This window comes from Mustela putorius, unplaced genomic scaffold (genome assembly GCF_011764305.1).
Source record: "Mustela putorius furo isolate JIRA1106 unplaced genomic scaffold, ASM1176430v1.1 tig00000095_pilon_pilon_pilon, whole genome shotgun sequence".
NCBI lineage: Eukaryota > Metazoa > Chordata > Mammalia > Carnivora > Mustelidae > Mustela > Mustela putorius.
This window is the reverse complement of record NW_025421280.1, coordinates 38,445,713-38,472,326: the sequence shown is the minus strand read 5'-3', so window position 1 is coordinate 38,472,326 and position 26,614 is coordinate 38,445,713. Positions and strand designations below refer to the sequence as shown.

At 59.6% G+C, this 26,614-nt stretch overlaps 2 protein-coding genes across 5 annotated transcripts; both read left to right on the top strand.

Annotated features, from left to right (window-relative positions):
• The first annotated feature begins 94 nt into the window (after positions 1 to 94).
• EBI3 (Epstein-Barr virus induced 3) lies at positions 95 to 8,028 on the top strand. 2 transcript variants are annotated; one of them, XM_045086483.1, is made up of 5 exons: positions 95 to 1,178; positions 1,813 to 1,933; positions 2,983 to 3,158; positions 4,629 to 4,786; positions 7,597 to 8,028. In XM_045086483.1, exons 1-5 carry the CDS (start codon positions 1,115 to 1,117, stop codon positions 7,747 to 7,749), a joined length of 672 nt encoding a protein of 223 aa, XP_044942418.1. In that variant the 5' UTR covers positions 95 to 1,114; the 3' UTR covers positions 7,750 to 8,028. The 2 variants fall into 2 exon arrangements, with proteins under 2 accessions (XP_044942418.1, XP_004771486.1); XM_004771429.3 differs by having other exon boundaries at positions 1,810 to 1,933.
• A 1,741-nt stretch (positions 8,029 to 9,769) lies between these two features.
• YJU2 (YJU2 splicing factor homolog) lies at positions 9,770 to 22,841 on the top strand. Of its 3 annotated transcripts, none has more exons than XM_045086434.1 (8): positions 9,770 to 9,901; positions 11,505 to 11,605; positions 12,758 to 12,902; positions 15,486 to 15,620; positions 17,734 to 17,915; positions 18,536 to 18,659; positions 21,130 to 21,277; positions 21,580 to 22,841. In XM_045086434.1, the coding sequence occupies exons 1-8, from the start codon at positions 9,878 to 9,880 to the stop codon at positions 21,741 to 21,743; spliced, it is 1,023 nt and encodes a 340-aa protein (XP_044942369.1). In that variant the 5' UTR covers positions 9,770 to 9,877; the 3' UTR covers positions 21,744 to 22,841. The 3 variants fall into 3 exon arrangements, with proteins under 3 accessions (XP_044942369.1, XP_004771490.1, XP_044942370.1); XM_004771433.3 differs by having other exon boundaries at positions 21,448 to 21,722; XM_045086435.1 differs by lacking the exon at positions 9,770 to 9,901 and adding an exon at positions 10,210 to 11,249.
• The last annotated feature ends 3,773 nt before the right edge of the window (positions 22,842 to 26,614 follow it).

The following is a 26,614-nucleotide window of genomic DNA, read 5'->3' as shown; positions in this document are numbered from 1 at the left end:
ACGAACGTGTATGGTCTGATCGCTGGGTGCCCCCCGCCCCCGGGGCAGGGAGGGGGACGGGGCTGGCGTGGAGCAGGACTCGCAGCTGAGGCCCCCATCTCGCACATCCACAGCTCAGGCCCCCGAATGAGGGCTATGTTCATGTCATAGAAAGTCAGAAGGGGCGACCAGAAGTCCGTGAGGAGCAAACCGTCCCATGGCTAAGGGAAGACAGCGTCCAAGACTGCACGCCCTGAGTCTCCTCGCCCTAAATCCAGCCCCACCGGGAGTCTCCCACTCCCAGCCTCCCTGCCCTTGGGCAAGTCCCCTGAAATCCCCTGGGGCTGCTTGGCTCTTTCCAGCCCGGGTGGGGGCGGTAGGAATGTGGCCCTTCCCCGGGGTTTCCTTGAGCGTCCAGGGAAAGCACGGCATCTGGAGGGGCTCAGCCTGTCCCTTGGCGTCGATGTGGCTCAGAGAAGGTCCCACAGGTGGGGCTGCTTCCCCAGGGCCCTGTATGTCTCTGTCTCTGTGGCCTGGAGTGTGGAGGGCTGGCCAGGGTGGGTCCCCACCCCTGCGGCCGGGCGGTGAGTAAAGGGGTGATTTTTGTGTCCTGCCTGCGCCTCTCTTCAAACTGTGTCTCTCTGTCTCTCTGTCTCTCTTCCGTTTCTGCTGCTGGCTCCCAGGCTCCCGTCTCTGTCTCTGTCCCCCTTTCTCTGTGTCGCTGTGTCGCTACCCGCACTGGTCTTGCTCATCCTTCCCCTGTCCTCTCCCCCCTCCCGGGGTTTCCCCGTCCTTGTCCTTCTGCAGCCGGAAGGAAGGACTTACAGTCAGACTGCTGTGGGAAAGGCCACGGGGACGCCACTTCTCTCTTTCGAGGCCTCCTCTCCCACCCCCGTCCCCAGGGTCTCCAGAACCCCGCGCCCAGCCACGACAGGTGAAGGGACCAGGGCTCCTTGGCCACCCCCGCCCAGCTCTCCGCCGGCTCCGCAAACTGGCCAGGGAGTCAGACCCGGGCAAGGGGAAGTGGAGGCTTTGACCCGGCGGGGGCTGTGCTTCCCCCTCGGGTGGGACCCGCGTCCCCTGGCTCCCCAAGGAGCTCCCTGCCCCAGCTCCTGACAGCACAGCCCGTGGACTCATGGTCTCAAGACTTCTGGTGCTCGCCCTCTGGGTGGGCGGCTTACCCTGCAGTGGGAGAGAAGGTACGTGGGACGCTCTGGGGCTGGGGGTCTGGCGCCGAGGGATGCGACTTGGGGACTGGAGTCGGACTGTCCACCATGGAGTATTCTGGGCTGGGGTGGGAGCTCACACACCTGTTGGATAACCCACGGGTGGGAGGGGGTTACCGTCGCATTGCACAGATGGGGAAACCGAGACGCAGAGGACCAGTCCTGCTGCAAAGTGACATTAGGAAGTGGCAGCCACAGCGGGGACAGAGGGAGAGGGAGGGAGAGACTGAGACATTTTAATTACACGCATTCATTCCATGCGCTTCTGAACAAAGCTGCTAGGAAGAGAGGCTGCATGGAGACGGCTCCCTCCCACCGGGGCTCCCCGACACCCACGTCACCCCTGTGTGGCTCCTTAAACCTCAGTTTTCCCATCTGGAAAATAGGCTAATACCCCCTGCCTTCGCAGGTTGTAGTGGAGGCCAGAGATGAGGCAGCTGCCTTCCATTTACATATTCATTGGCTACACAAACTTTTATTAGGCGCCTACTGTGTGCCCAGTGCCTCCGGCTGGCAGGGAGGCTGGGGCCGGTCTGCCTAGGGCTGGGACAATCCTGGGGCTGGTTGGAAGCTCACGAGGCTCCCTCCCTCTTCTTGGCCCCAGCAGTGCCCCCCCAGCCCAGGGTGAGGTGCCGGGCCTCTAGGTACCCAGTCGCTGTGGATTGCTCCTGGACCCTGCCGCCCGCTCCGCACTCCGCCGCGCCCACATCCTTCATTGCCACGTACAGGTGAGAGCGCCCGGGAGGTCTGACGCTGGGGCCGGGACAGCGGGAGGCCTAGCGAGCACCCTTCAGGATGCGGGGGCAGCACGGGCCCACAGAGATACACTTCCTAAAATACAGCCTGCGGGTCACATGCAGAGTTCAAACCCTTCCAGAAGCCGCGTTTGAAAAGGAAAGAGAAGTGACGTTGCTTTTAACGTTTTGCTTCTCAGCATTCCAAATATTTGTTTAATAAGATCGAATGTAGCTTAACACGCTTACAGGCAGTTTACACGTTTCAATTCATAATAGAAAGTAATATTATGCAGTGGGATTAAAGCAGGATCATGTCAACACGTAACCAACATGTTAAATGAGTATTTTACATTCTCTCCAAACTAAGTCTGAAACTCCACATGCCTTTCACACACAAAGCACTTTTCAACTCACGCGCTAAGTTTTCCCTGGGAATTCTTGGTTTCTGATTAGATTTTATGAAATCTGTGGGTGGGAAGAGTCACCCACCTGGGTGGTCCAGTCCAACTCTGCCACGTTTTCTGACCGCCAGGAACTTGATCTTGAGGGTTGATAAAATAAATCGAAAGCCGCACTTGGTTGCACCAGCCACACTTTGAACGGCAGACAGCCACTTGTGGCCAGGGACTACTGCCTCCCACCCAGCAGTCAGAGCACGTGGAATGTTCTGGAAGGCTGTATGTGCAGCACAGAGCTTGTCTCTAGAGTCTGAGATCTCGGGGTCTCCGAACTCCCGACAGTCAGTATCTTATTATTTCAGAATCTGTGAGTCTGTGGACCTCGGAATGTTGGAATTCTAAGGCTGGAATGTTGACATTCCAGAAACCTGTAGTATCTGGACCCTAGCATCTCCGCGTGGGACATTCCCCTGACCCTGGGTCTGCACAGGACCCCTGATGTTGGGGTGAAGGCTCCCTTGGGGTCATACAGCCAACGGCAGGATCCCAGCCTGTGGTCCTTGAGTGCCATCCACATGGGTCCAAGACACAGGCCAGCCCATGGGAAATGCTGAGGCCCTCACGCTGCCTCTGTGTGTCCAGGCTTGGAGTGGCTGCCCACGGGGAGAGCAGGCCCTGCCTCCAGCCGACCCCTGAGGCCGCCAGCTGCATCATCCCGGACGTCCAGATGTTCTCCATGGTGCCTTATATACTCAACGTCACGACGCTTCAGCCCTGGCCCAGCAGCAGCTTTGTGCCCTTCGTTCCAGAGCATATCAGTGAGTGCAGACAGCAGCCAGCGCGTGGGGCGGGGGGCCCTCTGGCTCCTGCCCCTCCCAGCTCTCACCACTCACCCCTGCGCATCCATCCTGGGTCGTTTGGCTCCACCTTTGCGTTTCTCCAAAGAGGTGCCCACTTCTCCCCACACTGAGCCTCCCAACATGCCCAGCCTCCATCTTCACTTGGAGCGGCTCAATCCCTTTCCGGTCCTGTCCTTGCCCCGACTATCCGCCCTCCCAACAGTGACCACCAGAGGGCACCCACGAGCACCCGAATCCTGTCCCACCCTCCTCCCTCCTCAGCCCTTCATAGCTCCCACCTACCTGGGGCAAAAACCCAAGTCCTCCCCAGGGCCCCCAAAACTTTGCACGATTTGCCTTGTCCCCTCCCTACCGTCCCCTTCTCCCTCTGTCTTCCTCCCTCACCTGCTCCAGCCACATATGCTTCCTCTGTTCCTCCAACACATCAGGCAGGTCCTGCCCCAGGACCTTTGCACAGGCTGTGCCCTCTGCCTGGAGCGCTCTTCCAGACCTCCACACAGTTCACTCCCCCACGTCCTTCACATCTACTCAGAGGTCATCTCAGTGAGCCCTCCCTCGAGCACCTTATTAAAGACTGCAGACCCTCATATGTTGCTGATATATGCATCATACTAAGAAAGTCTAGTAGTCCCTCAGAGACTTAAACGTACATAATCATATAAGCCAGCAATTCCAATTCTAGCTGTATACCCCAGAGAGGTGAAATCATGTGTACTCAGAAACTTGTTTGCTAATGTTCACGGCAATATAATCCATAACAGACCAAAAGCAGAAACAACACAAGGGTCCATCAGCAGATGAATGGGTACCCGAAACCGGCTCCGTCCGTATTATGGAACATTTGGTCATGAACAGGAGCAAGGCGCCCCCATGTGCTGCCCCCGGGGGCGGACCCCAAGCCCACGATGCTCAGGGAGGGAACCAGACACAGAAGGCCACACGGGGTGGGAGTCCACGGGTGTGACACGTCCAGAACAGGCTCCTCCGTGGATGGGAAGGGGGCTCATGGGGGCTGGGGACAGGGATGGGGGTGATGGCTGATGGGGTGGGGCTTCTTTCTGGGGTGATGGAATGTTCTAGAGTTAAATAAAGGCGAGGTTGCACAACTCTGAATGTCCCACAACCGCTGCACTGTACGTTTGACAAGGTGAGTTTTGCACTATGCGAATTACGTCTCAAAACACTGAAGCCACTCTTCTTGCCCTGTTGATTTTTCTTCCCTGTGCTTGATGACCCATGGATTTGCTGCTTGATTCTTGTCTTTTGCACTGAGCGCCAAGAGGACGGGGTGGGGTTTGTGTGGGTCACTGCCGTGTCCCCAGCGTCCAGGACGCTGCTGGACACTCAGTGGACAATAAATACACGTTAGTTGATTGGATGAAGGAGCGAGCCTACCAGCCCTGACCTTACGTCCTGCTTGTCCATCAGTTAAACCGGACCCTCCAGAAGGCGTCCGCCTGAGCCCCCTCCCCGGGCAGCGGCTGTGGGTGCAGTGGGAACCCCCCCGGTCCTGGCCCTTCCCGGAGATCTTCGCACTCAAGTACAGAATCCGGTATAAGCATCACAGATCGCCCCGCTTCCGCCAGGTGAGGAGGGTGAGGGGAGGCGGCGGGAGGGCGTCCTGGGGCGTGGGGACAGCATGTGCGGAGGTGCACTGGGGCCTCAAATGCAGCCGTGGCCAACTCACAGGCAGCCCAGAGCTGGGACTCCCGGCTGTCCACCCAAAAGGACAGCAGATGGGAGCTTGCACAAATGCTTGTACACCCGTGTTCACAGCAGCTCCATTCACAGCAGCTGAAAGGCGGAAACTCCCCAAATGTCTGTCAACAGCAGAGTAGAAAAACACATGTATCCACCCACGCGCGGGCTCGTCACTCGGCGGGACCAGGGCGAGGCGTCAACAGGCGATGCCCGGGGACGGACCGAGCCCACAGTGCTCAGGGAGGGAACCAGACACAGAAGGCCACACAGCATGTGTTCATTGATTCCATTTATGGGAAACATCCAGAACAGGCACATCCTGGGACTGGAAGGGGGTTCTGGCTGCCAGGGGCTGGGGAGGAGGTGGAGAGAGACAGCAGATGGTTGCGTGACTTCCTTTTGGGGTGATGGAATGTTCTGGAACTAGAAGGAGGTGATGATTGCACAACATGACGAATATACTCAATGCCCCAGATTCTCCTTCTTCATTGGTCAATTTTATGTCATGTCAATTTCACCTTGACTGAAAACAAATACATTGTTTACATTTTCACAAGGGAAAAGATACATACCGCAAGGGTAGTGCTGAGCACCTCCAGTGAGCTGTGCAGAGGCCGACCCCAGAGCTGCGGGCTTGGAGGGCGTAGGCTTCTGCAGCCCGACCCACGGGACTTTCTGGGCCGATAGAAATGTCCTACGGACTAAAATTGGTCTTTGCCGAGCAAGGACAACGTGGCAGGCAGCCAAGGAGCTGGCTTTTATGTTTAAGCAAGTGTGCCTTCATTTGCTTTTAAATATTTTTGCAATTTATTTTTATTTTTATACATATAACGTTTTGTTTCTTTGATGGTATCTTTTAAAGATTTTACTTTTAAGTAATCCCGACGTGCAACATGGGCCTCACACTCACAACCCCAAGATCAAGAGTCACGTGCTCCCGGCATCTGGCGGTCACTGTCGGGCAAGCATCTGACTCTTGGTTTTGGCTCAGGTTGTGATCTCAGGGCGGTGAGATCGAGCCCCGCATCAGGCTCCGTGCTCAGCAGAGTCAGCTTAAGATTTTCTCTCCCTCTCCCTCTGCCCCTCCCCGCCTTCCTCTTCTGCACGTGCCCGCTCTCTCTCAAACAAACAACAACAAAAAGTCGCACATTCTACCAGCTGAGCCAGCCGGGATCCCCTATTTTTTTTTTTTTTTTTTTTGCAATCTTTTAAATGGTGAGAATGGGGGTGATATTTTTTATTTTTTAAATTTTATTTATTTATTTGCTTTGAAAGATCCCATCTATTTATTTGACAGAGAGAGATCACAAGTAGGCAGAGAGGCAGGCAGAGAGAGAGGAAGGGAAGCAGGCCCCCTGCTGAGCAGAGAGCCTGATGTGGGCCTCGATCCCAGGACCCTGAGATCATGAGCTGAGCTGAAGGCAGAGGCCCATCCCACTGAGCCACACAGGCACCCCGTGGGTGATTTTTTTTTTTAAAGATTTTATTTATTTATTTGACAGACCGAGATCACAAGTAGGCAGAGAGGCAGGCAGAGAGAGAGAGAGAGGAGGAAGCAGGCTCCTCGAGGAACAGAGAGCCTGATGTGGGGCTCGATCCCAGGACCCTGGGATCATGACCTGAGCTGAAGGCAGAGGCTTTAACCCACTGAGCCACCCAGGCGCCCCGTGATTTTTAAAAAAAGATTTATTTTTTTATTTTAGGGAGAGAGATTGTGTGCTGGGGGAGGGGAAGAGGGAGAGGTCTCCAGCAGACCCCCCACCGAGCCCTGAACAGGGAGCCCTTGGTGTTATAGACCTACCTAGCACCACCCTAAGATCATGACCTGCGCCCAAACCAAGAGTCAGACCCTTAAATGACTGTAAATAGTTTTTACAATTTTTAGATTGAGACAGAATTCACATGCCGTAAAATTCATAAAAAGTGTACAAGGCAGTGGCCTGGAGCGTCTTCACAGAGTTATGCAATCGTTTAATCTAAACGGACAGCGTAAACCACCACATCCGGCTGCCGTGGGATGACCCAGGGCAGAGCGGGTCAGGGGACAGTCAGATCTGGGGCCAGGATGTTGGGGAGGCTCTGGGACATCAGAAGAAACAGGAGTCAGGCGAGAGACCCCAGCGTCAGTAGGGGGGAAGGTGCGAGGCAGGGGTGGGGTGAACCGCTCGCTGTGGGGTGGCCAATTTGAAGCCTTCCCGCCGCCTCTGGTCTGCACCTGGCCCCAGGACGCTTTAGGGCAGGGGGTCTGCTGGATTGTGTCGGAGCTAGAGGAAGGGGCTGTGAGTCTGACGGGCCGGCGTGTACAGGAGAGCCGTGCTCCTGGCCGGCAGGCGGTCTGTAAGAATCGGCGGGCCCTGGAAGGGGCAGTGCCTCCCTGGTCACCAAGTTGCGGCAGAAGCAGAACGGAGTATGCCGAAGACTTAAAAACAAGTTTACTAGAGCGGGGCGGTGGGGAGGGAAGCCGATCGCAGAGGATGTGGCCGGGGCCTGGAGGAGCAGGAGGCGGGTGTTGGGGATGGGGGTCTCTGTGGTCCACAGAGGTGTCCTGAAATGGGTGGCTCGGGGCGGGGTCGAGGACCAGGAAGGACCGACGATGTGGAGGGGGCCGTGCGGGCAGCTTGTTAAGATGGAGCAGGGGGTCCAGAGCTCCAGTCTCCTCGTTCCCACTGACCTGGCCCCTCTTTTCTGCTCTCAGGTAGGGCCAATTGAAGCCACATCCTTCACCCTTAGGGTTGTGAGACCCCAAGCCAGGTACTGCATCCAGGTGGCTGCTCAGGACCTTACCGACTACGGGGAAATGAGTGACTGGAGTCTCCCTGCTGCTGCCTCCAAGCCCATGGGCAAATAGTGAGGCTTCCCAGACCCCGCCCCGCCCAGAAGACGGGCTGGGTCCTTGACGTCCGCCCCCCACTGCCACCCACTCAAGAACGGATGGGACCCAACCGGCCTGGGGTCGCTGCTGCCGGGTTGCTGGGCCACTTCCAACAAATGACTTTGCCTTTCTGAGCCTCAGTTTGTCAATCTGTGCAATGGGGATGTACTTCTTCCTTGGACCGCAGTGCAGGGCCCTGTGAACTGTGAACCCGAGAGGTTTTTTATTGTGTAACTAAAAAAGATTGTTGCTGGACTCAGGACTCCTCCTCCTTTCGTTTTTAAAAAAGATTTTATTATTGGGGCACGTGGGTGGCTCAGTCGTTAAGCGTCTGCCTTTGGATCAGGTCATGATCCCGGGGTCCTGGCATCGAGCCCCTGCATCAGGCTCGCTGCTCAGCGGGAAGCCTGCTTCTCCCTCTCCCACTCCCCCTGCTTTGTGTTCCCTCTCTCGCTGTCCCTTTCTCTGTCAAATAAATAAATAAACTCTTTTTTAAAAATTAAAAATTTTTATTTATTTATTTGAGAGAGTGAGCTCCAGTGGGGGGCGGGGTGCAGAGGGAGAAGCGGGCTCCTTACTGAGCACGGAGCACGATGGATCCCAGGACCCCGGGATCATGACCTGAGCCAAAGGCAGATGCTTAACCCGCTGACCCTCTTCCTTTCAGTAGACCCAGATGAGACCAGGATGAAGTAAGACACACACAGCGAATCCCCACTCCCATGGATGGGGTCAGGGCTGGACCAGAGGCAGAGCCTGAGGCTGGAGGAGTCCTGGGGCTGGGGGCAGGGCTCTGCCTGGGAAGGGGTGAGTTCAGGAGTTGAGTTCACCTACCTTCTGAAAAGCTGCCTGGGTGGAGGCAAATAGGACATGAGCTTGAGACTATTTCTCTTGCTGGGGGAGGGGTGGCAGGGGGCAGGGGTTGAGGACCAAAGACACCAGGACTGAAGGCAGGAGAAAAAGCCATGGGCAGTTTGTGGCCTGTGGGCGGACCCTGGAAGCCGGGAAGGTCAAGGAAACAGATTCCGCCCCGGAGCCTCTTCCCGTCCACCCTAGACTTCTCTCTGCTCCAGCCTGAGAGAGAAAGAGGGCGGGAGAGAGAAAACACACAAAAGGGAAAAGGGGAAGGACAGAGGGAGAGAGACATCTCAAGCAGGCTCCACGCGAATGGCAGGGCTGGATCTCAGGACCCTGAGATCATGATCTGAGCTGAGATCCAGTCCCACGCCTAAGCCACTGAGTCACCCAAATGCCCCAACTTTACACTCCTGACCTGCAAACCATAGCATAATAAACTTGTGTGGTTTTAGGACCTGCGAGCTGGCGGTAACCTTCCAACAGCCACGGGGAAGCTCACACACCATCTTGGATGCCCACTGTCCCAACACTGCTCTGTTGCACGTGCAGGGCAGGTGGGTGCGGGAGCCGGGGTGCCCGTGCAGGGCAGGTGGGTGCGGGAGCTAGTGCGTGAACACGCAGGGGAGGTGGCGGGAGCTGGTGCGTGCACGTGCAGGGCGGGTAGGTGCGGGAGCTGGAATGCATGTGCAGGGTAGGTGGGTGCGGGAGCTGGTCTATGAGTCTCTGCCCCGGACTCCAGGTAAACGTGCGGGAGGGCGTCCAGGCTGCTCCTCTGTGGACATGCGTAGTCCGTGGGAGCTGTCCCTGGCCCCAGGTGCACGCTAGGGACACAGGAACACGCAGCCCAGCACACAGAGTAAACAGTCAATGACAGCCGCCGTTTTCGCTCCAGAAAGGAGTAAAGAACAGGGAACGCCGCGAGCGGCGGCCACGGCGCACCACGATGGCAGTTTGGTGAGCGGCTGCTCACCTCTAGGGGGCGCAGGACCTCCCCCGATCTTCAAATCAGCCGATCCCCGGAATCTTTGTAGCAATCTCGCGAGGGTGCAAATCGGAAGGGAAGGTAGCCGGACTCGGATCTTGACAGGCAGGGGCCAGAGCCAATGATAGGGGGCGTGCTATGCTCTTACCAATAATAGCGCGGAGGAAGTGACGATAGCGGAAATACAAGGGACGGTCAGAGAAGTTCGAAGAACACCGAGCTTAAGCGTTCTTCTCGTGCTTGAGAGACAAGTAGGAGGCGAAGATGTCGGAGCGAAAAGTTTTAAACGTAAGTACTTTGTGACTGGGCTTTCTCCCCGGGGTGGGACACCTCGGAGGTCCGGCCTAGGTGGGTTTCCTGTGCTCTCTTATTGGAACCTTTTTCTCTTCGCCAACGGTCTTCCGCGGGGTGGGGCTTTCAGACACCTCCCAATCACCTTCCTTGAGGGGTGGGCCCTTGCGTCCTTTCGGGGCGGAGCTGAATATGTTTGCCCCAGCGCTTCTCCTGATTGGGTGTGCCGGAGGGAGCTAGCCAGTCAGGTCCCTTGGGGGGGTGGGTCCGCCCTGGCCGTATTGCCGTTCGCTCCTCCTCCAGGCGCCTGAGGCCCCGCCCCCAGGGTCCCGGGCGTCGCGTTTCTTGGGGGGTCTGGGCTCAGCTCTTCGGCTGGGCCGGCAGGGGCAGGGGCGCCCCCTCCCGGCCGCCTCGGCTTCTCCCGACCCAGTGGGGAATCCGGTGGGGCTGGGAAGGCGGCATGCGGCCCCCGAGCTCCGAGTCCCTGCGCGCGGCCCCCGGGGGCCCGTGTGCTCCGCGTCGCGGAGTGAGCCCCGCGTGCCGGGCCAGGGGCCCAGGTGGGAGCGGCCGGGCCGGTGCGGCTCCCGCGGCGCCGCGCTCTCGTCTCTCCCGCACTCGGGTCAGGGGTCCGGCGCCGGCGTCCTCACAGCCCGGGGGCAGGAGTCCTCGGGCCCTGGCGACCCAGCCGGCAGCCGGCTCTCCCCGTCGGTTCCCGGGGCTGCCGCGCCGGCCCCGGCTCATCCCGGCGTGCGGGCGGACGGGCCCGCTGAGGCCCCGGAGGCGGGGGATAGCCAGGGAGTGGAGGACTCGAACCCGGCCCCCAGCCGTGTAACCCGGACTCCTGACCCCCGGACCTCGCTGCACCTCCCCAGAGCCGTGTCCGTCCCGGGGCTCAAACTCTCTGTGATGGGGGCCCGTCGCTCTGCCTCCACGAGGCTCTGCAAGGGTTCTCTGAGGCAAGAGCTATGAAGTGCCCCGTGCGGGTGCTCAGCGCACGCACTGCTTTATTTTCGGATTATCCGTGGAGCTGAGTTCCCTGATCCACACCTGTCCCCTGCGGGTCTCCCGCTGAGGCTCCTGTGTGGGAGCAGCTAGCACGGCAGCCTGAGGCTGCGGTCCTTGGAACGGCTGGCGTGCCAGGTGGAACCTTGGCTGGCACCCGGGAACCGGAGTCTCAGGATGGTTGGAGGGCTTACACCCTCCCTATGAGCAACGCGGATCATGCGGAGCGCCCGACCTCCTTCCGGGTCTAGAATGTTGGAAGCTGCGAGGCCACGAGAGCCCCAGGCTCCCTGTGAGCTTCTAGGAGACGCCATCTCCCATGTGCGGTCGTCTCCTCTGTGGGGTAATTAACACATCCTGTGTGATTCCGGGGGAGCAGATCGGGAAGCAAGTGCCTGGTCTCCCGGACCCGCCCCCACACACCTTTTCCCTCTGCTGGTGTGGTAGTAAGTGGTAGCCAGAAGGACGAGTGTATGCGGAGTCCTAGGAGCCACAGGGTGGTCCTGGGGACCTGGGCAAGCTCCCCAGAGCTCTTCCCTCTGCCCCTGGCCTGCTTCTGGGCCCGGGACAGCTCCCCTGACACTTTCACTTCCCACAGAAATACTACCCGCCCGACTTTGACCCATCAAAGATCCCCAAACTCAAGCTCCCCAAGGATCGGCAGTACGTGGTGCGGCTGATGGCTCCCTTCAACATGAGGTGAGTGTCCCCCCGTATGACTCCCCACGTGGCCCCTCAGGTGGCCTCCTACATCATTCGTGGCAGACACACCTGGTGCCTGACATCCCCAGGGAGTGGCTCATTCGCGGCACTGAGACGTCGACCCAGCGAGCGCAGGACTGTGCTGACCCTTGCTTTCCTCCCAGAACACCCCTGACTCCGAGCCCCCAGCCAGTGTCCACCTCAAGACCTCGATTGTGGGTTATAAGTGTGAGTGCAGAGATGGGACCCGGTGTACTCTTTCCCTGCCTCCAGCAGGCACACTTCTTCAGACCCCAGGACCTTTGCACAGGCTGTTCCTTCTGCCTGGATCATTATTCCTTCTGCTCTCACCTGGCCAGCTCTTCACCCCACAGGTCTTGGTTAAACCCCACCCTCTCAGGGACATCTGGCTGGCTCAGCTGGTCGACCCTCTTGATCTCAGGGTCGTGAGTTCAAGCCCCATGTTAGGTGTAGAGATTAATTTTTAAAAATAACAAGTTCTAAAAATACATGTTTCAAAAAAACTATTTTAGTAAAATCTTGGAAAAACCCTCACTCCCCAAGAGTCCCCTGTGACCCCCCGTCTGACCCCTTCCATAATTCCCCCTCCCTCACCATCCCCAGATCTTGGCCTTTGTACGGCTTCACAATTACCGTGTCTTACAGATTCTGAGCCTCGTGCTTTTTTTCATGTTTTAGCGTGTTGAAGTCAAACACCTGGTCATCAGACCCCTCGTTCTGTGAAACTCAGTGTGTGTTTGCATATCATTGGTCCATTCTCTCCTTCATTCACTCATTTTTAAAATTCAGCAATCCTTTTGGGCACCTGCTGTGTGCCAGGGCCTTGGCAAAACGGGGGACGCTGTGGGGAACAAGATACCCACCGAGCGCCAGCCAGGCCATTGCGAGTGTGTGACAGGCAAGTCTCAGCAGGTCTGGGTCGTCTGGGTGCTTCCCCAGCAGGGGATTCGGGGGCCAAGGGCCAGGCACATACTAGGAAAAGCGTGCTAGGTTGGGGGACTCGGAGGCAGGCTGCTTCAGGAGGGAGGGAGCTCCCTGTCCCAGGGGGTATGCCAGCAGCCACCTGCCAGAATGCCAGGAGGAACCAGGGTGCTGGGGTGGCTTGAGTCCCTCTGTCCTGACCCGCAGGTGTAAGACGTGCGGAGAGTACATCTACAAGGGCAAGAAGTTCAACGCGCGCAAGGAGACGGTGCAGAACGAGGCCTACCTGGGCCTGCCCATCTTCCGCTTCTACATCAAGTGCACGCGGTGCCTGGCAGAGATCACCTTCAAGGTAGACACCAGCCCTGCCGGCGGGTCCTCCCCGCGGGGGGCTCCCTGCTCCTGTCCTCTCGAGCTCCCGTGTCACGCCATCCCCAGGAGACAGGCTTGTTTCCGGTGGCGTTCTGTACAAAGGCCCGGGTGTTCAACGACACGGGATTCAGGGAGCAGACCGCACCGTGGCACGTGGCCGGTCATGGTCACGACCGTGTTGAGAATTTGGGGGAGCGGCCGGGGACCTTATGTCCTGTCGGAATTTCTTTTACCTAACTCTTTTCCTCTTGGGTATAAAAAAAAAAGGACATTGAAAGAATGACATATTTTGATTACTTTTTTTAAGAAGATTTAGGTATTGAAGGGCGAGCGAGCACGTGCACAAGCCGAGGGGTTGGGAGGGGCAGAGGGAGAGAAAATCTCAAGCAGATCCTTGCTGGCCGTGATCCCAGCGAAGGGCTCGGTCTCCCCACGCGGAGATCATGACCTGAGCCGAAGTCAAGAGTCAGATGCTCAACCGACTGGGCCCCACTCCCCGCCCTGGGCGCACCTATTTGGGGTCCCTTTTATTTTTCTGACAGAGACACAGCGAGAGGGGACACAAGCAGAGACACGAGAGAGGGAGAAGCAGGCTCCCACTGAGCAGGGAGCCTCATGTGGGGCTCGATCCCAGGACCCTGGGATCATGACCTGAGCCTCCCAGGCGCCCCCTTGGAGTACTTTTTTAAGCATCTGTAGTAAGATGGGAGTCACGTACCATGTACGGTGTCTGATTCGGTGGCACTTAGTGTGCTCACAGAGGACTAAGCTGACCCTGTGCCCAGTTCCAAGAAATTTCCGTCACCCCCAAAATGAGCCCCCTAACCATTAGCAGTCGGTCCCCGTTGGGCCCCCCCAGGAGCCCCCGTCTGCTCTCCGCCTGCGGACGTGCCCGTCACGATGGTTCTCATGCAGGGTGCCCTGCGCCCTGTCCTTGTGCACGTCTCCTGGTGTGGTTCCGGGTTCCCCTGACCGTGGCGTGTGGTGGGGCTCCTCCTGCCTCACGCTCAGTCACGTTCCCGTGTGGGAACACACCACGTTGTACGCCGCCCTCTGTCCCCTGGATGGACACTTGGGTCCTTTCCAGAAAATGATCTCTGTTTTTCCTGAACGGTAATGATAACGTATGTGTTTCTATGATATTGACGATTTTACGATATTTACAAATACATACTAATTTTTAACTTGATTTTTTTTTTTTAAGATTTTATTTATTTATTTGACAGACAGAGATCACAAGTAGGCAGAGAGGCAGGCAGAGGGAGAGAGGAGGAAGCAGGCTCCCTGCTGAGCAGAGAGCCCGATATGGGGCTTGATCCCAGGACCCTGGGATCATGACCTGAGCCCAGGGCAGAGGCTTTAACCCACTGAGCCACCCAGGTGCCCCAGCAAATAGATACTAATTTTTAAAGACTAGAGGAGCTCTGGCAAGACGGTGCAGATCGGCTCTCCCGCTGAAGAACTTCGGGCGATTAAGTAGACGGGGCTGCATGTGTGGGTCACGGGTCCCTGCGCCCACACATCGTGGGCACAGAACTCAGAACTGTGGGGCCGGTGCCAGAAGTCTGCCTGCTGCTGCCGCCGCCCGGCCAGCCCTGAGCCTGGAAACAAACGCTCGGGAGGCGCTCGTGTGGGTTCCAGGACACGGGCTCCCCGTCGTCCTCGCGCTTCCTCTCCTAGTGACGCGCTCCGAACCGGGGCTGCTTCCCCGCCCGTAGCAAGGCGGCGGGGCTGGCACCGGGGATCCCGCCTGACCCTCGCCCGCTTCCCCTCCTGTCCGCATCCTCTGCACCCGCAGTGCCTCTGTCTCTGTCACAGCGAGAAACCGACCCTGAGTATCACTGTTAACCATGAGCCACACACCGTGTGGGTTTCCCTGTTTCCCCTGATTCCGACTCGGCGCTCCAGGGTCTCGTCTGGGATGCGAGCTTGTGTTTCCGCTCTGCATCCTAGAAGTGCATATAGGAGCACGCTCTGTATGTACTGATATGTGATTTATGAATACAAGAAACTGTGAACACGTGTGCGCACACGCAGCAGACAGGAAGACACAGGGCACGTGCAAAGGCCCGGAGACTCGCATTCGCGGTTGGGCAGAGGTCGGAGGGAGGCAGCGGGCAGGTTCAGAGGGGTCTGGAGAGGACAGGGGCACTAGAAAGTAGCGTCCAACCCAGGCATTGAGACAAGACCAGCGGGGTGGCCGGGGGACGTCGCGCAGTGTCTGAGTGTCTCTACTCTTGGCTTCAGTTCAGGCCTCGATCTCAGCGTCGTGAGGTCAAGCGCCAGGTCAGGCTCCATGTTGGGCTCGGCCCTCGGGGTGTTGGGCTCGGCCCTCGGGGTGGGGGCGTCTGCTTGAGACGCCCTCTCCGTCCTCCTCGGCCCTCCGGCTCATGCTCTCACTCTCTCTCTAAAGTAAATAAATCTTCAAATTAAAAAAAAGACCCGGATGGGGACGAGCAGGAGTGAGGCACGGACAGGAGGTGCCCCGGTGGCCGGCTGCTGGCCAGCAGAAGCGCCTGTGCCCGGGACCGTAGGATTGATGTCTGCCCGTTCTCCCTTGCAGACGGACCCCGAGAACACCGACTACACCATGGAGCACGGAGCCACGCGGAACTTCCAGGCGGAGAAGCTCCTGGAGGAGGAGGAGAAGAGGGTACAGAAGGAGCGCGAGGACGAGGAGCTCAACAACCCCATGAAGGTGAGGCTGCCGCCGCCCCGGGCCCGGGCAGGGCGATGGGGTGGGCAGGGGCGGTCGGCAGAGCCCCGAAGTGGTCCCAGGAGCCCACCCCCTGGCCACACCCCCGTGCAGCCCCCAGAGTGCGCGTGTAGGAATCTCACACCTGCGATCAGGTGGTGACATTGGGTCACGGTCGACCTCGGGAGAGGGAGGCTGTCCAGCGGGCCGGACCTCTCGCCTGAGCCCTTCATCTGGGTCTAGAGGATGTTAGCGGAGTGAAGGAGCCGGCCTGGAGTGGGGGCCCATGTGGCCCCCTGTCAATAGCCAGCAAGAACGCGGGGACCTCAGTCCCACAGCCAGAAGGAAGAAGACTCTGCCAGCAGTCCGAGCCAGGCCAGGCCTCGGGCGAGACCCCCAGCCCCAGATTTCGCTTCTGGAAGCCTTGTCGGAGAACGCAGCCACGCTGCACTGGGCCTGGGACCCACACTGGCCAGGGGACAGCGAGAGCCCTGTGGTTTGAAGCTTTGGAGCTGGGGACAGACTGTCATGCAGCTGGGGAGAACGAATCCAAGGGGCAGGAAGTCGAACTTGAGAAGGCGAGGTGCTTCCTGCGGCCGGCTCCCCCGTGTTTGCACAGAGGACACCCATGACCGGTGGCTGTGAAGACCAGAAGCATGGAAGGAAACGTTCTCTTGAATGTTCCCTGGCTGTGTGACCTTGGGCAAAGCCCTTGGCCTCTCTGGGCTTCAGAATCCTGGTATATTCTTGAATGTTCCCTGGCTGTGTGACCTTGGGCAAGGCCCTTGGCCTCTCTGGGCTTCAGAATCCTGGTATATCAAATGGCTTCGATGACCGGCCTCAGAGGTTGTGTGGGGCTTAAGTGAGTTTGTACACGGGAGACTCTTGGGACAGGCCCCAGCACGTGCGCAGGAATTCCCGCTTGATGAAACTCTGACCGGCCCTCTTCAAACAAACCGTCCTCTTCAGTCTGTCTCGGAAATGGAATGACGGCTGTGTTCCTTCCGGCCTCCCCCACCCCCGTAAAGCCCATCCATCCCTGGGCCCTCCATGCCACTCCTGGCTGTTTTCTGAGCCCGCATGTCGGACCTGAAGCGGGGTTCTCCACAGCGAGCAGTGCGGCAGGGAGGGACGCAGGCTCTGCCGAGGGGACCGTGTCCCGGCAGCAGTCTGCATGGTCGTGTCCATCCCGGTCCACCCACACGACCACGGGGGTTTATGGCCTGAGTTACCCCAGAATTGCACCTTTACAAACATTTCTGTCCTCCAGTTTCTGGGGCTCAGGAGGCCCAAGGAGCTAAGCTGGGTGGTTCGGGCCCAGGGTCTCTCCAGAGGCCGCATCTCTGAAGGCTCAGCCGGCCATGTCCTTGCCACGGGGCGTCTGCACCCCCACACGACGCGGCACCGGCCTCCCCAGAGCCAGCGATCTGGAGGAGCCGGGAGGACCCACCATCAGAGGGACACGCTGTTGTCCCATCACATCCCCCTCGCTCGGAGCGGGGCCCCGAGTCCAGCCCGTACTCACGGGAGGGGGAGTGGGGCTCTGCTTTTTCAGGGGAGAAATATCAAGACTATTGGGGGACACATATTCAAACCCTCAGGACTGCCACTTCCCTCTGGCCGCAGTCCCAACAGCCCCGAAGAGGCCAGTGCAGGCTTCCCGCCCATGCCTCAGAGACTTGGGCTGGCATTGTCGCAGGGATGGAACTGGCTCACGCGCGGCCACGTATCAGCCTGGGGCCCGGCGCGTCGTGATTGCTCAGACTCGTTTTTAATCTTCGTTACTGTTATTTTTAAGTAAGCTGTGCACCCAGCCCGGAGACCAAGGGTCGCACGTTCCTCCAGCAGCCAGCCAGGCCCCTCCTCTTTGTTTTTACTGCTGTGTCATGGCGGACCTGGGCCAGACACCGGCGGGGTGGCCTCAGCAGAGCAGCCCCCCGCCCCACACCTTTCTGCTCTGAGCTGGGGAATGGGGGCAGCCGGGGGACGGGGCAGGAGGCCCCTGCGCAGGCAGTGTGGGTGCAGGTGGGCGTGGGGGCTCCTCCCCGGCAGGTGCCGCCCCCCGCCCCCGCGGCCCCAGCAGCCGTGCACACTGAGCCTGGGTCCTGCCCACCAGGTGCTGGAGAACCGGACCAAGGATTCGAAGCTGGAGATGGAGGTTCTAGAGAACCTGCAGGAGCTCAAGGACCTGAACCAGCGGCAGGCCCACGTGGACTTCGAGGCCATGCTGCGGCAGCACCGGCTGTCGGAGGACGAGCGGCAGAAGCAGGAGCAGGAGGAGGACGAGCGGGAGACGGCGTGAGTGCTCCCAGCGGCGCGGGCGGCGTCCTCGGTGCTCACAGCCTTTGCTCAGGCCTCTGCCTGCGGCGCCCTTCCGGGACTTCCGTGGCTCCTCCAGGCGGCCCTTCTGCAGGAGGCTTTTCCCGTGCTCCCCCCACACCTCTCTTTCTCTCCCGCGGGGTCTGTGTCGGGGTCACCAGCATCACCCCCCAGGTTTGATGACTCGGCAGGGTGGGGTCCCTCAGGCCCGGGCCTGCTGTGTCCACACTTTCCACAGGGCACTGACCGCCCTGGAACCTTCCCTCTGCTTCTGTGTCTCCGTCTCATCGCCTCCTCCCTCTTCCGGAATCTGAACGGGACCCCGGTTTGGCTTCTGCGTTCCCAGGGGGGCGGGCGGCGAATGGCGCACAGGGAGAGCGGAGTCCTCGTGGAGCACCAGGCGCTGGGTGGTCCTGGTCGCAGCGTCCATCGAGGGGACTGTGGTGTGGGGAGCTCCCAGCCAGAGTTCCAGCCGAGGCAGGTGGGGGCCAGTGGCCGGCACTTAACCATGCCGCCCTGGGTGGCCAGAGAGGATTGCCGGGTGTCTGGGGGCCCCTCGCTGCCCCGCTCACTCCTGTTGGGGGACGGCGATCCCACAGGGCCTTGGTGGAGGAGGCGCGCAGACGCCGGCTGCTGGAGGACTCTGACTCGGAGGAGGAGGCGGCGGCTCCTGCCCCACCGCGGCTGGCCGTCCGGCCCAGGCCCACCGCCATCCTGGAGGAGGTGAGTGTGCCGGCATCCCCCAAGGGCTTTGGGGGGCAGCAGAGAGGGGGAGCTGGGCCTGGCACCAACGGCCAGAGACCGACTGTGCGTCAGCAGGCCCAGCTGCATGCCAGGAGAGCCTTGTCTCCAGAGCCTGCAGTCAGCCAGCCCCTGCTCAGCCACTAAGATGGGAACACCCCCAGACTCGGAGACTTAGGGACGCAGATGTGTGTTTCTTCATCCCCATAACAGCCCTGGGGTGACCGCCAGGACTTGCAGGCCACGCTGCTCCCAGCACTCAGGGACCCGGGCTCTTTGCAGCTTGTCTGTCTGCTCTCTCCTGGAGCGTGGGTCCCAGCTCTGGGGTCGCGGCTTCTGGCCAGGGTGGGGCTGGGAGGGGTACCTGCCAGATACTCGGGCAGCAGGACTAGTGAGCTGCAGGGCCTGGGCCGGCAGCAGGGAGGAGCATCCGGCAGGCGGACTGCCGGCACTTTCCAGCACAGCGGCTCATCCAGGGCCGTCAAGGCCATGCTGGCGTGTTAATCAAAGTTGGGGCACTAAAGCGAGAAATGACAAGTAGCGGTCACCCCAGCCATGTTTTATTTTCACTCTCACGTGTTGGTGGTCCCTGCCAGCCAGATGCAGGTTCAGCCGCTGGGTCGGACCCAGTCACGCTGTTCTAACTGCTTGGAGGTGACTTAAAAGTTGTGCTCAGCCACTCAGAACGGCATCGGGCCCAGGCAGCGTCCTATTCTAGTGGCCTGGGGGTGGCGGCGGGGGGGCTGCCCTTACTGCTGCACCTTCACGTCCTAGCCAGGGGCAAGGGCCCAGCCCGGGGCTCCCGTCCCACACAGTCCGTTGGCAGTGGCACGCATGCCATTGGTCAGAGCCCAGCCACCTGAGCACATGGTGCTGCAAAGGAGGATGGGAAATGTAGTCTCTGTGGGGGAGGGGCACAGCCATGTTTCCGCGGAGGCTGGTGACTGTCCTGGGAGAGAATGGCCCTTGGGGTGGTGCTTGCCCGTCCCTTACTCTCAGACAACCAGGACACTCTCCTTGAGGTGCTGTCCCCTGCTGACAAGGTCTCACGCTGTCTTTCTTAAATAAACCGCCCCCAGAACTGTCTAAAATTTCCTCTTCTGTCACGTGGAAGAGACGGGAGCCGCCGTGAGAGCAGTCTGGCTTCCTTTGCCGCCCCCGGACTCCCCCGTTCCCTGCCCCCCCACGCGTCTGTTCCAGGCGTCTTCCATGCACCTGGTTTGAGGACGCGCTTCTTGTTTGGTTTGCGCCGCACGGTGCCACCGAGACGTCCCAAAGCCTTGCCATGACGTCTGTCCCCTTCCGCGCCGAGGCGCCCGTGTCCACGGTTTTGCTTAGTGGCAGTGCGTGTCGCGGGCGGACGCAGGCTTGGGGAGGAGGCTCACGAGGGCCGGCGCTGGCCCGCCGTGGGTGCCGCGTGGGTCCGTTCAGAAAGCGGCAGCTGGAACGGCTGGTCTCTCTGTAACCCACTGGACCACGTCTGTCCCTGTCCGTGCTCGCTCGAGGGGCCCCGGCCGGTGCACAGGTGGCCACGTGCGGCCACGCGCCTCCGGGGTCCCCCTCCTGTGCTCCCTGCTCCTGCCGAACCAGCTCTCCGGTGTCCCTGCTCCAGGCCTTGGCCTCATGCTCCGCCGCTCGGAGCGCGGTCCCTCTCGTCCACTTGTTAACTGCTCATTCTGATGGCTGCGCACAGCCCTCTCCGAGGAGACCTGGCCCGACCGCCTTATGGACTGGCCGCTGTTGCTCAGCTGTCACACCACACTGAAGTCTCCTCGTGTCACACCACCTGTGAGGACAGACGTCCCGTCGATCTGTTCGCTGGCCCGTCCCACCTCCTCCCGCAGACGGCGGCCCCGAAGGCAGCGCCCCGTCCCTCGTGCCCCGGACAGCTCCAGCTCCCAGCTCGGACAGGACCTGCTGAGGCCCATGTTTCAGCATAAAACAGACAAAAGGGGTCCCTGCCCGTACCGTTGAAGAGCCCGATGGAGATGGGCCTGAGCCCGTCCCTGCCTTCCCCTCGCTAGTCCCCAAAGTGGGAGCCTCCGTTTTCCCTCGCGCCGTCGAACACGTTGGTAGAGCACCTTCGTGCCAAGAGTTGTCTGTGGCACCGTGGACCCAGTCGTGAACACGACAGGAACCCCCAGAACGGTTGAGGGGGTTACGTCCCGAGGCAGTGGAGGCCACTGAGGGCGTGGACATGCAGCACTCGCTCGACCACATGATCTTAAACTGTAGAGAAAGGTTTCTCAGAGGAGCTGATGCCTGGGTGGGGTATTGAAGGATGAGTAGGAGTTCACCAGATGCCTTAGAGGAAAGGGGGCATTGCAGGTGGAGGGAATGACATGGATAAAGACCCAGAGGGGAGAAGGCGTGGTGCGATTCAGGAAGTGTAAGTGCCGGAGAAGGTGGGATTGGGGCCAGTTCACCCACTCATGTCCCCCCTCACCCCCAGGCCCCAAAAGCCAAGAGGAAGGCAGAAAGCTGGGAACGGAGTGTCGGCACCCTTGGCAGCAGGCCCCAGCTGTCGGGCCTGGTCGTGGTGAAGAAAACAGACCTGGGTTGCAGCACCCGGCAGGGCCTGGCATCGCCCACCTCCCAGGGTAGGTGCGCACCCCCCAACCCCCCACCGCCTCCTGTGACTGGAGCGCAGTGCCCCAGGGGGCCATCAGGTGATAGCAGGCCCTTCTCGGGGCTTCGGGGGGTGGGCGGTGCGCCCCCAGCCCGGGCGTGGGGTTGAGGCCGGGCGGGCCAGCTGTCCTCTCGCCCCCAGGGCCCGTGCGGAGCAGCAAAGCAGCTGACCCTGCGCCCCGGTTGCCGGGCACCTCCTCCCTGAGCCAGCTGGGGGCCTATTCGGACAGCGAGGACAGCAGCGGCAGCAACTGAGACCCAGGCCCTTCCCCAGGTCAAGGTCCCGCATCCAGAGCACCAGCCAGAGCCACGCGTGACTGGGCGAACCCGGAAGTCCTCTGCGGCAGGCAGGGCCGGCACGGGCTGCGGCCAGGGGACTCGGTTTCTGTCCTCTCCCCTCACCTGCCGGCCCTCGGGGACCTCGGGGTCCCCAGCTGACACTGCCGCCCTCCGTTTGGGGCCGTGCCATCCCTGGGAGGGCTCCCAGCAGGCCTCTGTGGGCCACACGGGGCTAATCTGGCCTCTTGGCTCTCGGAAGCTGACAGACGGTAAAGGTCCGTTGACTGGTGGACGTCTGAGGGGGTTGTACGTAGCACTAGATCGCCGGGCCCGCCGCTGGTCACCGGGCAGGAAATTGACGCCGGAGCTCACGTGGTTTCGGTGGCCCGACTCCGGCTCCCCGGCTCTGGGATAGTTCTCGCCCGCTCCAGAACGTTCTGGTTGCAGGTCCTGTGCTCCCGCCAGACTCCTTCAGCCCCTGACCCGCAGCTCTGCTCTCCCGCCCCCTCACCCCCAGCGTCGCCGGCCTCTGCCCCCCTCCCGCATACTCACCTTAGTTTGGCATCTGGGAATGCGGCTTTGTGCTTCCCGCTGGCAGAGTGTGGCAGCCCAGCAGCCCCCACTCGGGATCCGCGTTCCTGCAGTGACTTCTGGGCGGGTATGGCTGGGAGGCGGCAACTGGGATCCAGCCAGGCCCCGGGGCCCCAGCCTCACCCTGAAAACAGGACCCCAGGGGGCCCAAGTTCTGGAATGCAGATGGTGGCCCCGGCTCGGGCTTGCTGGTTGGTGCGTCCCTCCCCCCAGTTCCCCCCAGCAGCATCCTCTCCATGGTCACCTTGGCCGTGGTGGGAGGACTTACACCGCGGGAGTCCGCACACAGATCAGTGCCCTGTGCAGGAGAGCCAGCTGTGGGCACTTCACAGCCTGCCCGGCCCGCTTCCCCAAAGTCAAAGTCAGCATCGGCCCGCGCGCGCTGCCCCAGATGGGGCTGTTCAGAGCAGCGGCTGGAGGAGAGCGTCCAGGCCAGGAAGCACTTGTGGGAGAGATGAGGACGCATGGGGCCCGCTCGCTCTGATGTGTCCCCGCAGCCCATCTCCTGAGCTCCCATCCTTTGTGGCCGTGTGTGCGTGCCAGCTGTCCCTGTTCTTTGCTGAAGATCGTGGATCCTGTTCTGAAACCCGGATCAGCGAACTATGATTGGTGGGCCAAAGCTGGCCCACAGCTTGTTTTTGTGAATAAAGTTTTATTGGCACAGCAGCCTGCCCATTTGTGTGCGTATGAGGTATGGCTGCTTTGCTCCACGGCAGCAGAGCCAACAGGTCAGGTTTACCATCAGGTCCCAGATAGAGAAGGGTTGCCGGCCCCCGTCTGGGTCGCCCTGCTCTGCTCTTCCTGCTCTGCTCCCCACGGCCTCCAGGGGAAGGTGCTGACACCGCCCTCACGCCAATTTCCAGGCTCACCCCATGCCCGCGGCTCTGTGCCCAGGGTCACTTGAGAACGGGCGCCAGCTGCGGGATGCAGTCCGCGGGATCCCCTTAGCAATAACAGCTAATGTGGGCGAAGCCTTGCCACTTGCCAGACCCCTGCCGAGCTCGGGCAGACGCCCTCCTCTGAGTTTCCTACAGCAAGTTGCCCGCTCCAAATAAAAATAAAAATATATATATATGTATATCATTTATCTATAAAGTACGTATTAAAATGTGTATATAATTTAATATATATCATGAATTTTATAATTTAATATTACTATATATAATATATACTTATACATTTTTATTTTTTATTTCATTTATTAATTTTTTGAGCACCTACTTTGTGCACAGATGTGTTTTAGGGACGGGCTACAACGCTGAAGGCACACCTACGACGATAATGCCCTAAAGAAAAGAGCAATAGTCCCACCTCCTAATGGTGATGTTACGTTTGGAAGATGGGGGGAGATCGTGGACGTATCTGAACAGAACAGTAAGCTCTGAAGAGAGGCGAGCACGCACTGGAGACAGCAGGGGTGGGGGTGGGTCTTGTCCCCCACGCTGCCCCCCATCAGCTACTGCTGTGTGAGGAGGTCCCTGAGAAGGGCGCAGCGGCAAACATAGGAGCCTGGGGGGGCGGATCTGCTGGGTTCTTGGCCTCAGGGTCTTATGCGGCTGCCCCTCACCTGGGGCAGGGCTGTGGTCTCATCGGAAGGCCCGTCCGGGGCTGGATCTGCTCCCACGCTCACTTGAGTGGCTGTTGGCCATTCCTCACGGGCTCTTCGCCAAAGGCGGCCCTCAGCTGCTCACCTACACGGCTCCCTGACGGCCGGACCCCATAAAGCCAGCACAAGGGTCTGTGGGAAGTGGCATCCCCTCACCTTTGCCATGTCCCCCTGGTTGGAAGCAAGCCGCAGCTCCGGCCACATTCAAGGAGAGGGGATCACGCGTGGCTCTGGCCACTGGGGGGTGGGGGTCATTGGAGGCCAGGGGAGGGTCTACTTCCCAGACCACACCCCGCTCCCTCGTCCCCCTTCACCTGTGAGCTTTATGAGGGTAGCTGTGTAGACGAGTGTGACCCCAGCCCTTGAGGCCATCTGGGCACTCCGTGGGAGCAAAGTGGAACTCACTGGACCTGTCTTCAAATTATCTCCCAGCAGGCTTTATGCTTCCTTCTACCCACCCTATGAACTGGGAGCCCTTCTGCTCTTGGCCCCCAGTTCCCAGTGGGGGTTCCTGGGGTCAAGCGAGCAAGCAGAGGGTTAGTGACGCATCAGGGTCTTGTGTGTGTGTGTGTGTGTGTGTGTGTGTGTGTGTGTGTACCCTCCAGGGCCTCCACTCACCTGCTCTCCCCTCAGCCCCCTGCACCCCCTCCCGCTCTCCAGAGCCTGCCCTTCCCCCATAGCTGCTGACAGCCCCCTTTCCCTGCACCGCACTCCATGTCTTTCATCCCGGGGAGCTGTCAGCCTCATGCAGAGCCTCCTCCATCAGTGTCCCCTGGGGCCGCGGCACAGCACCGGGACTTGCGGGGGTGGGCTGCCCTGCTAGAGCGCACTCGGCCTGAGCCTGGGCTGCACAAAGACACAGGGGCCGCCGCCCCGTTTCTCAAGCTCAGCTGCGTGCCAGGTTCTGCCCCAAGCTCCCTCTGCACCAAAACCCGCCTCTCCCTCAGACACATGCCCTGTTATTGCCTGGTTTTACAGAGGCGGGAAGCTCCTGGGCCAGGGACTCAGAGTGAGCAGGGGACGGGCCCCGGGCTTGCCACCGCAAGGCTCCGAGGCTACACCTTTAATGACCACACTCCCCTGCAACTCCTGCAGACCGAGCCTCCAGGAGCTGGGCCTCCCTTCAGACCGGGCGCTCATGACGACAGGGCTACGTCTCCTCCATCAGACTAGGTGTCTTTGAAGGCTCGACCATGCCCGCCCTATCCAACTGAGACTCCTAAGGATAGCCTCTTGTCTCCTCCATTAGACTAGGGGCTCCTAAAAGCAGGGCTGTATCTCGCAAGAGACAGGAAACCCCTAAAATCAGAGCCATGCCTTCTCCATCAGACTGAATGCTTCAGAGGGTAGAATCATGCCTCCCCTATCAGACTGGGAGCCGATTAAGGCATGCACCTGTCTCCTCCAACAGACTGAGGCTTCCAAAGTCAAGACCATGCCTCTCTCATCAGACTGTAGGTTTTAAAAGGTAAGGCTGTGTCTAGGAACTTCTTAGGGCAGAGATTGTCTCTCCTATCAGAGTAGGAGCTCCTAGGGCAGGGCTACATCTGCTCCATCAGATCAGGAGTATTTCGGCCCCACTGTGAGCCGCCTCATCTTATCCTGGTGTCTTGACTCCCATTCCCGCTCCAGACTGACTGCTCCATGAGACAAGAGTGAGGGGACAGAGAAGGCAGGCCCAGCCCCCACCCAGGGATCCCAACTGGCTCCCTCTCAAGGTCCCACCCACCCAAAGCATATATTGAGCGCCTACTGTGTGCCACGTCATAGGATATTATTGGGCCATAAAAGGAATGAAGCTCTCTCACACACACGAGGATGAACCTTGGAAACAGTGAGTCCTCTCATGAACCAGCCACAAAAAACCACATAGTGTGGGATTCCACTTACACGAGAGGTCCAGGACAGGCCCGTCCAGAGGGACAGAAAGTGGACTAGCGGTGTCAGGGGCGGGAGAAGTCGGGGGAGAATGGAGAGTGCCCATAGGGATGATGTTTCTCGTTGGGGTGAGGAGAATGTTCTGAAATGAGTGGCGATGATTGTATGATCTTTTGAACGTTCTCAACCTGAAATGCACACTTTAAGCGGGTAAATTATAGAGCATGTGAATTGCAATAAAAAAAAAGAATAAAAAAAAATAAATAAAGGTGCTCCAAACAGTGTCCAAAAGCGCTCAGCAGAGGTTAGCTGTCCTCCAGCTCAGAGAGCTGCGTCACCACCCAAGGTCAGGGGGCTGGGCTTCCAGAAAAGGCCGCACCCAGGAGATGCCCCTGATACAGGGCCTCTCAGACCCCGAGGTGGGGGGCAGGGGGAGGGAGAAAGACTCAGCCCAGGACCCCTAGACCACCCCACCTGCTCGCCTTTGTCCACGCAGCGGCCCCCTCTGCTGCCCATCAACACGCCAAAACCCAGGAGTTCCCAAGAGTTCCCGTGGCTCTTCAAGGGCACCCCGCAAGGTCACCAGGCCCCCAGCCCCTCCTCATCCTCGCTGCTCCTCCGGGAACCCCTTTGCGGGCGGGGGGGGGGGGGCACCCCAGGAGCAGTCAGCTCAAAAGCGCAGGAAAGTCAAACGCCGTTTGATTCTGCCTCGGGGGCCTCTAATTGCTATTCCTGACACACGCTGTAATTAGAAGGCCCCTTTCAAATATTTATACCTCAGACGTCTCCTATTTATCCGACAGGGAGAGGGCTCGGATTTGATGAGATCTGTCAACAGCTCATCCCCGAGCCGGGAATTGCCTTGCGGCTGACAGAAAACAGGACAATTACCCGCCGTGCTCCCCAGCAGTCCCCAGGGACGCTGTCTTGTCGCTGATCGAAGAGGGCTGGGTTG

Bases quoted from the DNA above. Each gene is read 5' to 3' on its own strand.
- EBI3 (XM_004771429.3), top strand. From the start codon at position 1,115: ATGGTCTCAAGACTTCTGGTGCTCGCCCTCTGGGTGGGCGGCTTACCC. The intron at 1,934-2,982 runs GTGAGAGCGCCC...CTGTGTGTCCAG, and splicing joins TCCTTCATTGCCACGTACAG to GCTTGGAGTGGCTGCCCACG. The intron at 4,787-7,596 runs GTGAGGAGGGTG...TTCTGCTCTCAG, and splicing joins GATCGCCCCGCTTCCGCCAG to GTAGGGCCAATTGAAGCCAC.
- YJU2 (XM_045086434.1), top strand. From the start codon at position 9,878: ATGTCGGAGCGAAAAGTTTTAAAC. The intron at 11,606-12,757 runs GTGAGTGTCCCC...CCTGACCCGCAG, and splicing joins ATGGCTCCCTTCAACATGAG to GTGTAAGACGTGCGGAGAGT. The intron at 17,916-18,535 runs GTGAGTGCTCCC...GCGATCCCACAG, and splicing joins GAGGACGAGCGGGAGACGGC to GGCCTTGGTGGAGGAGGCGC.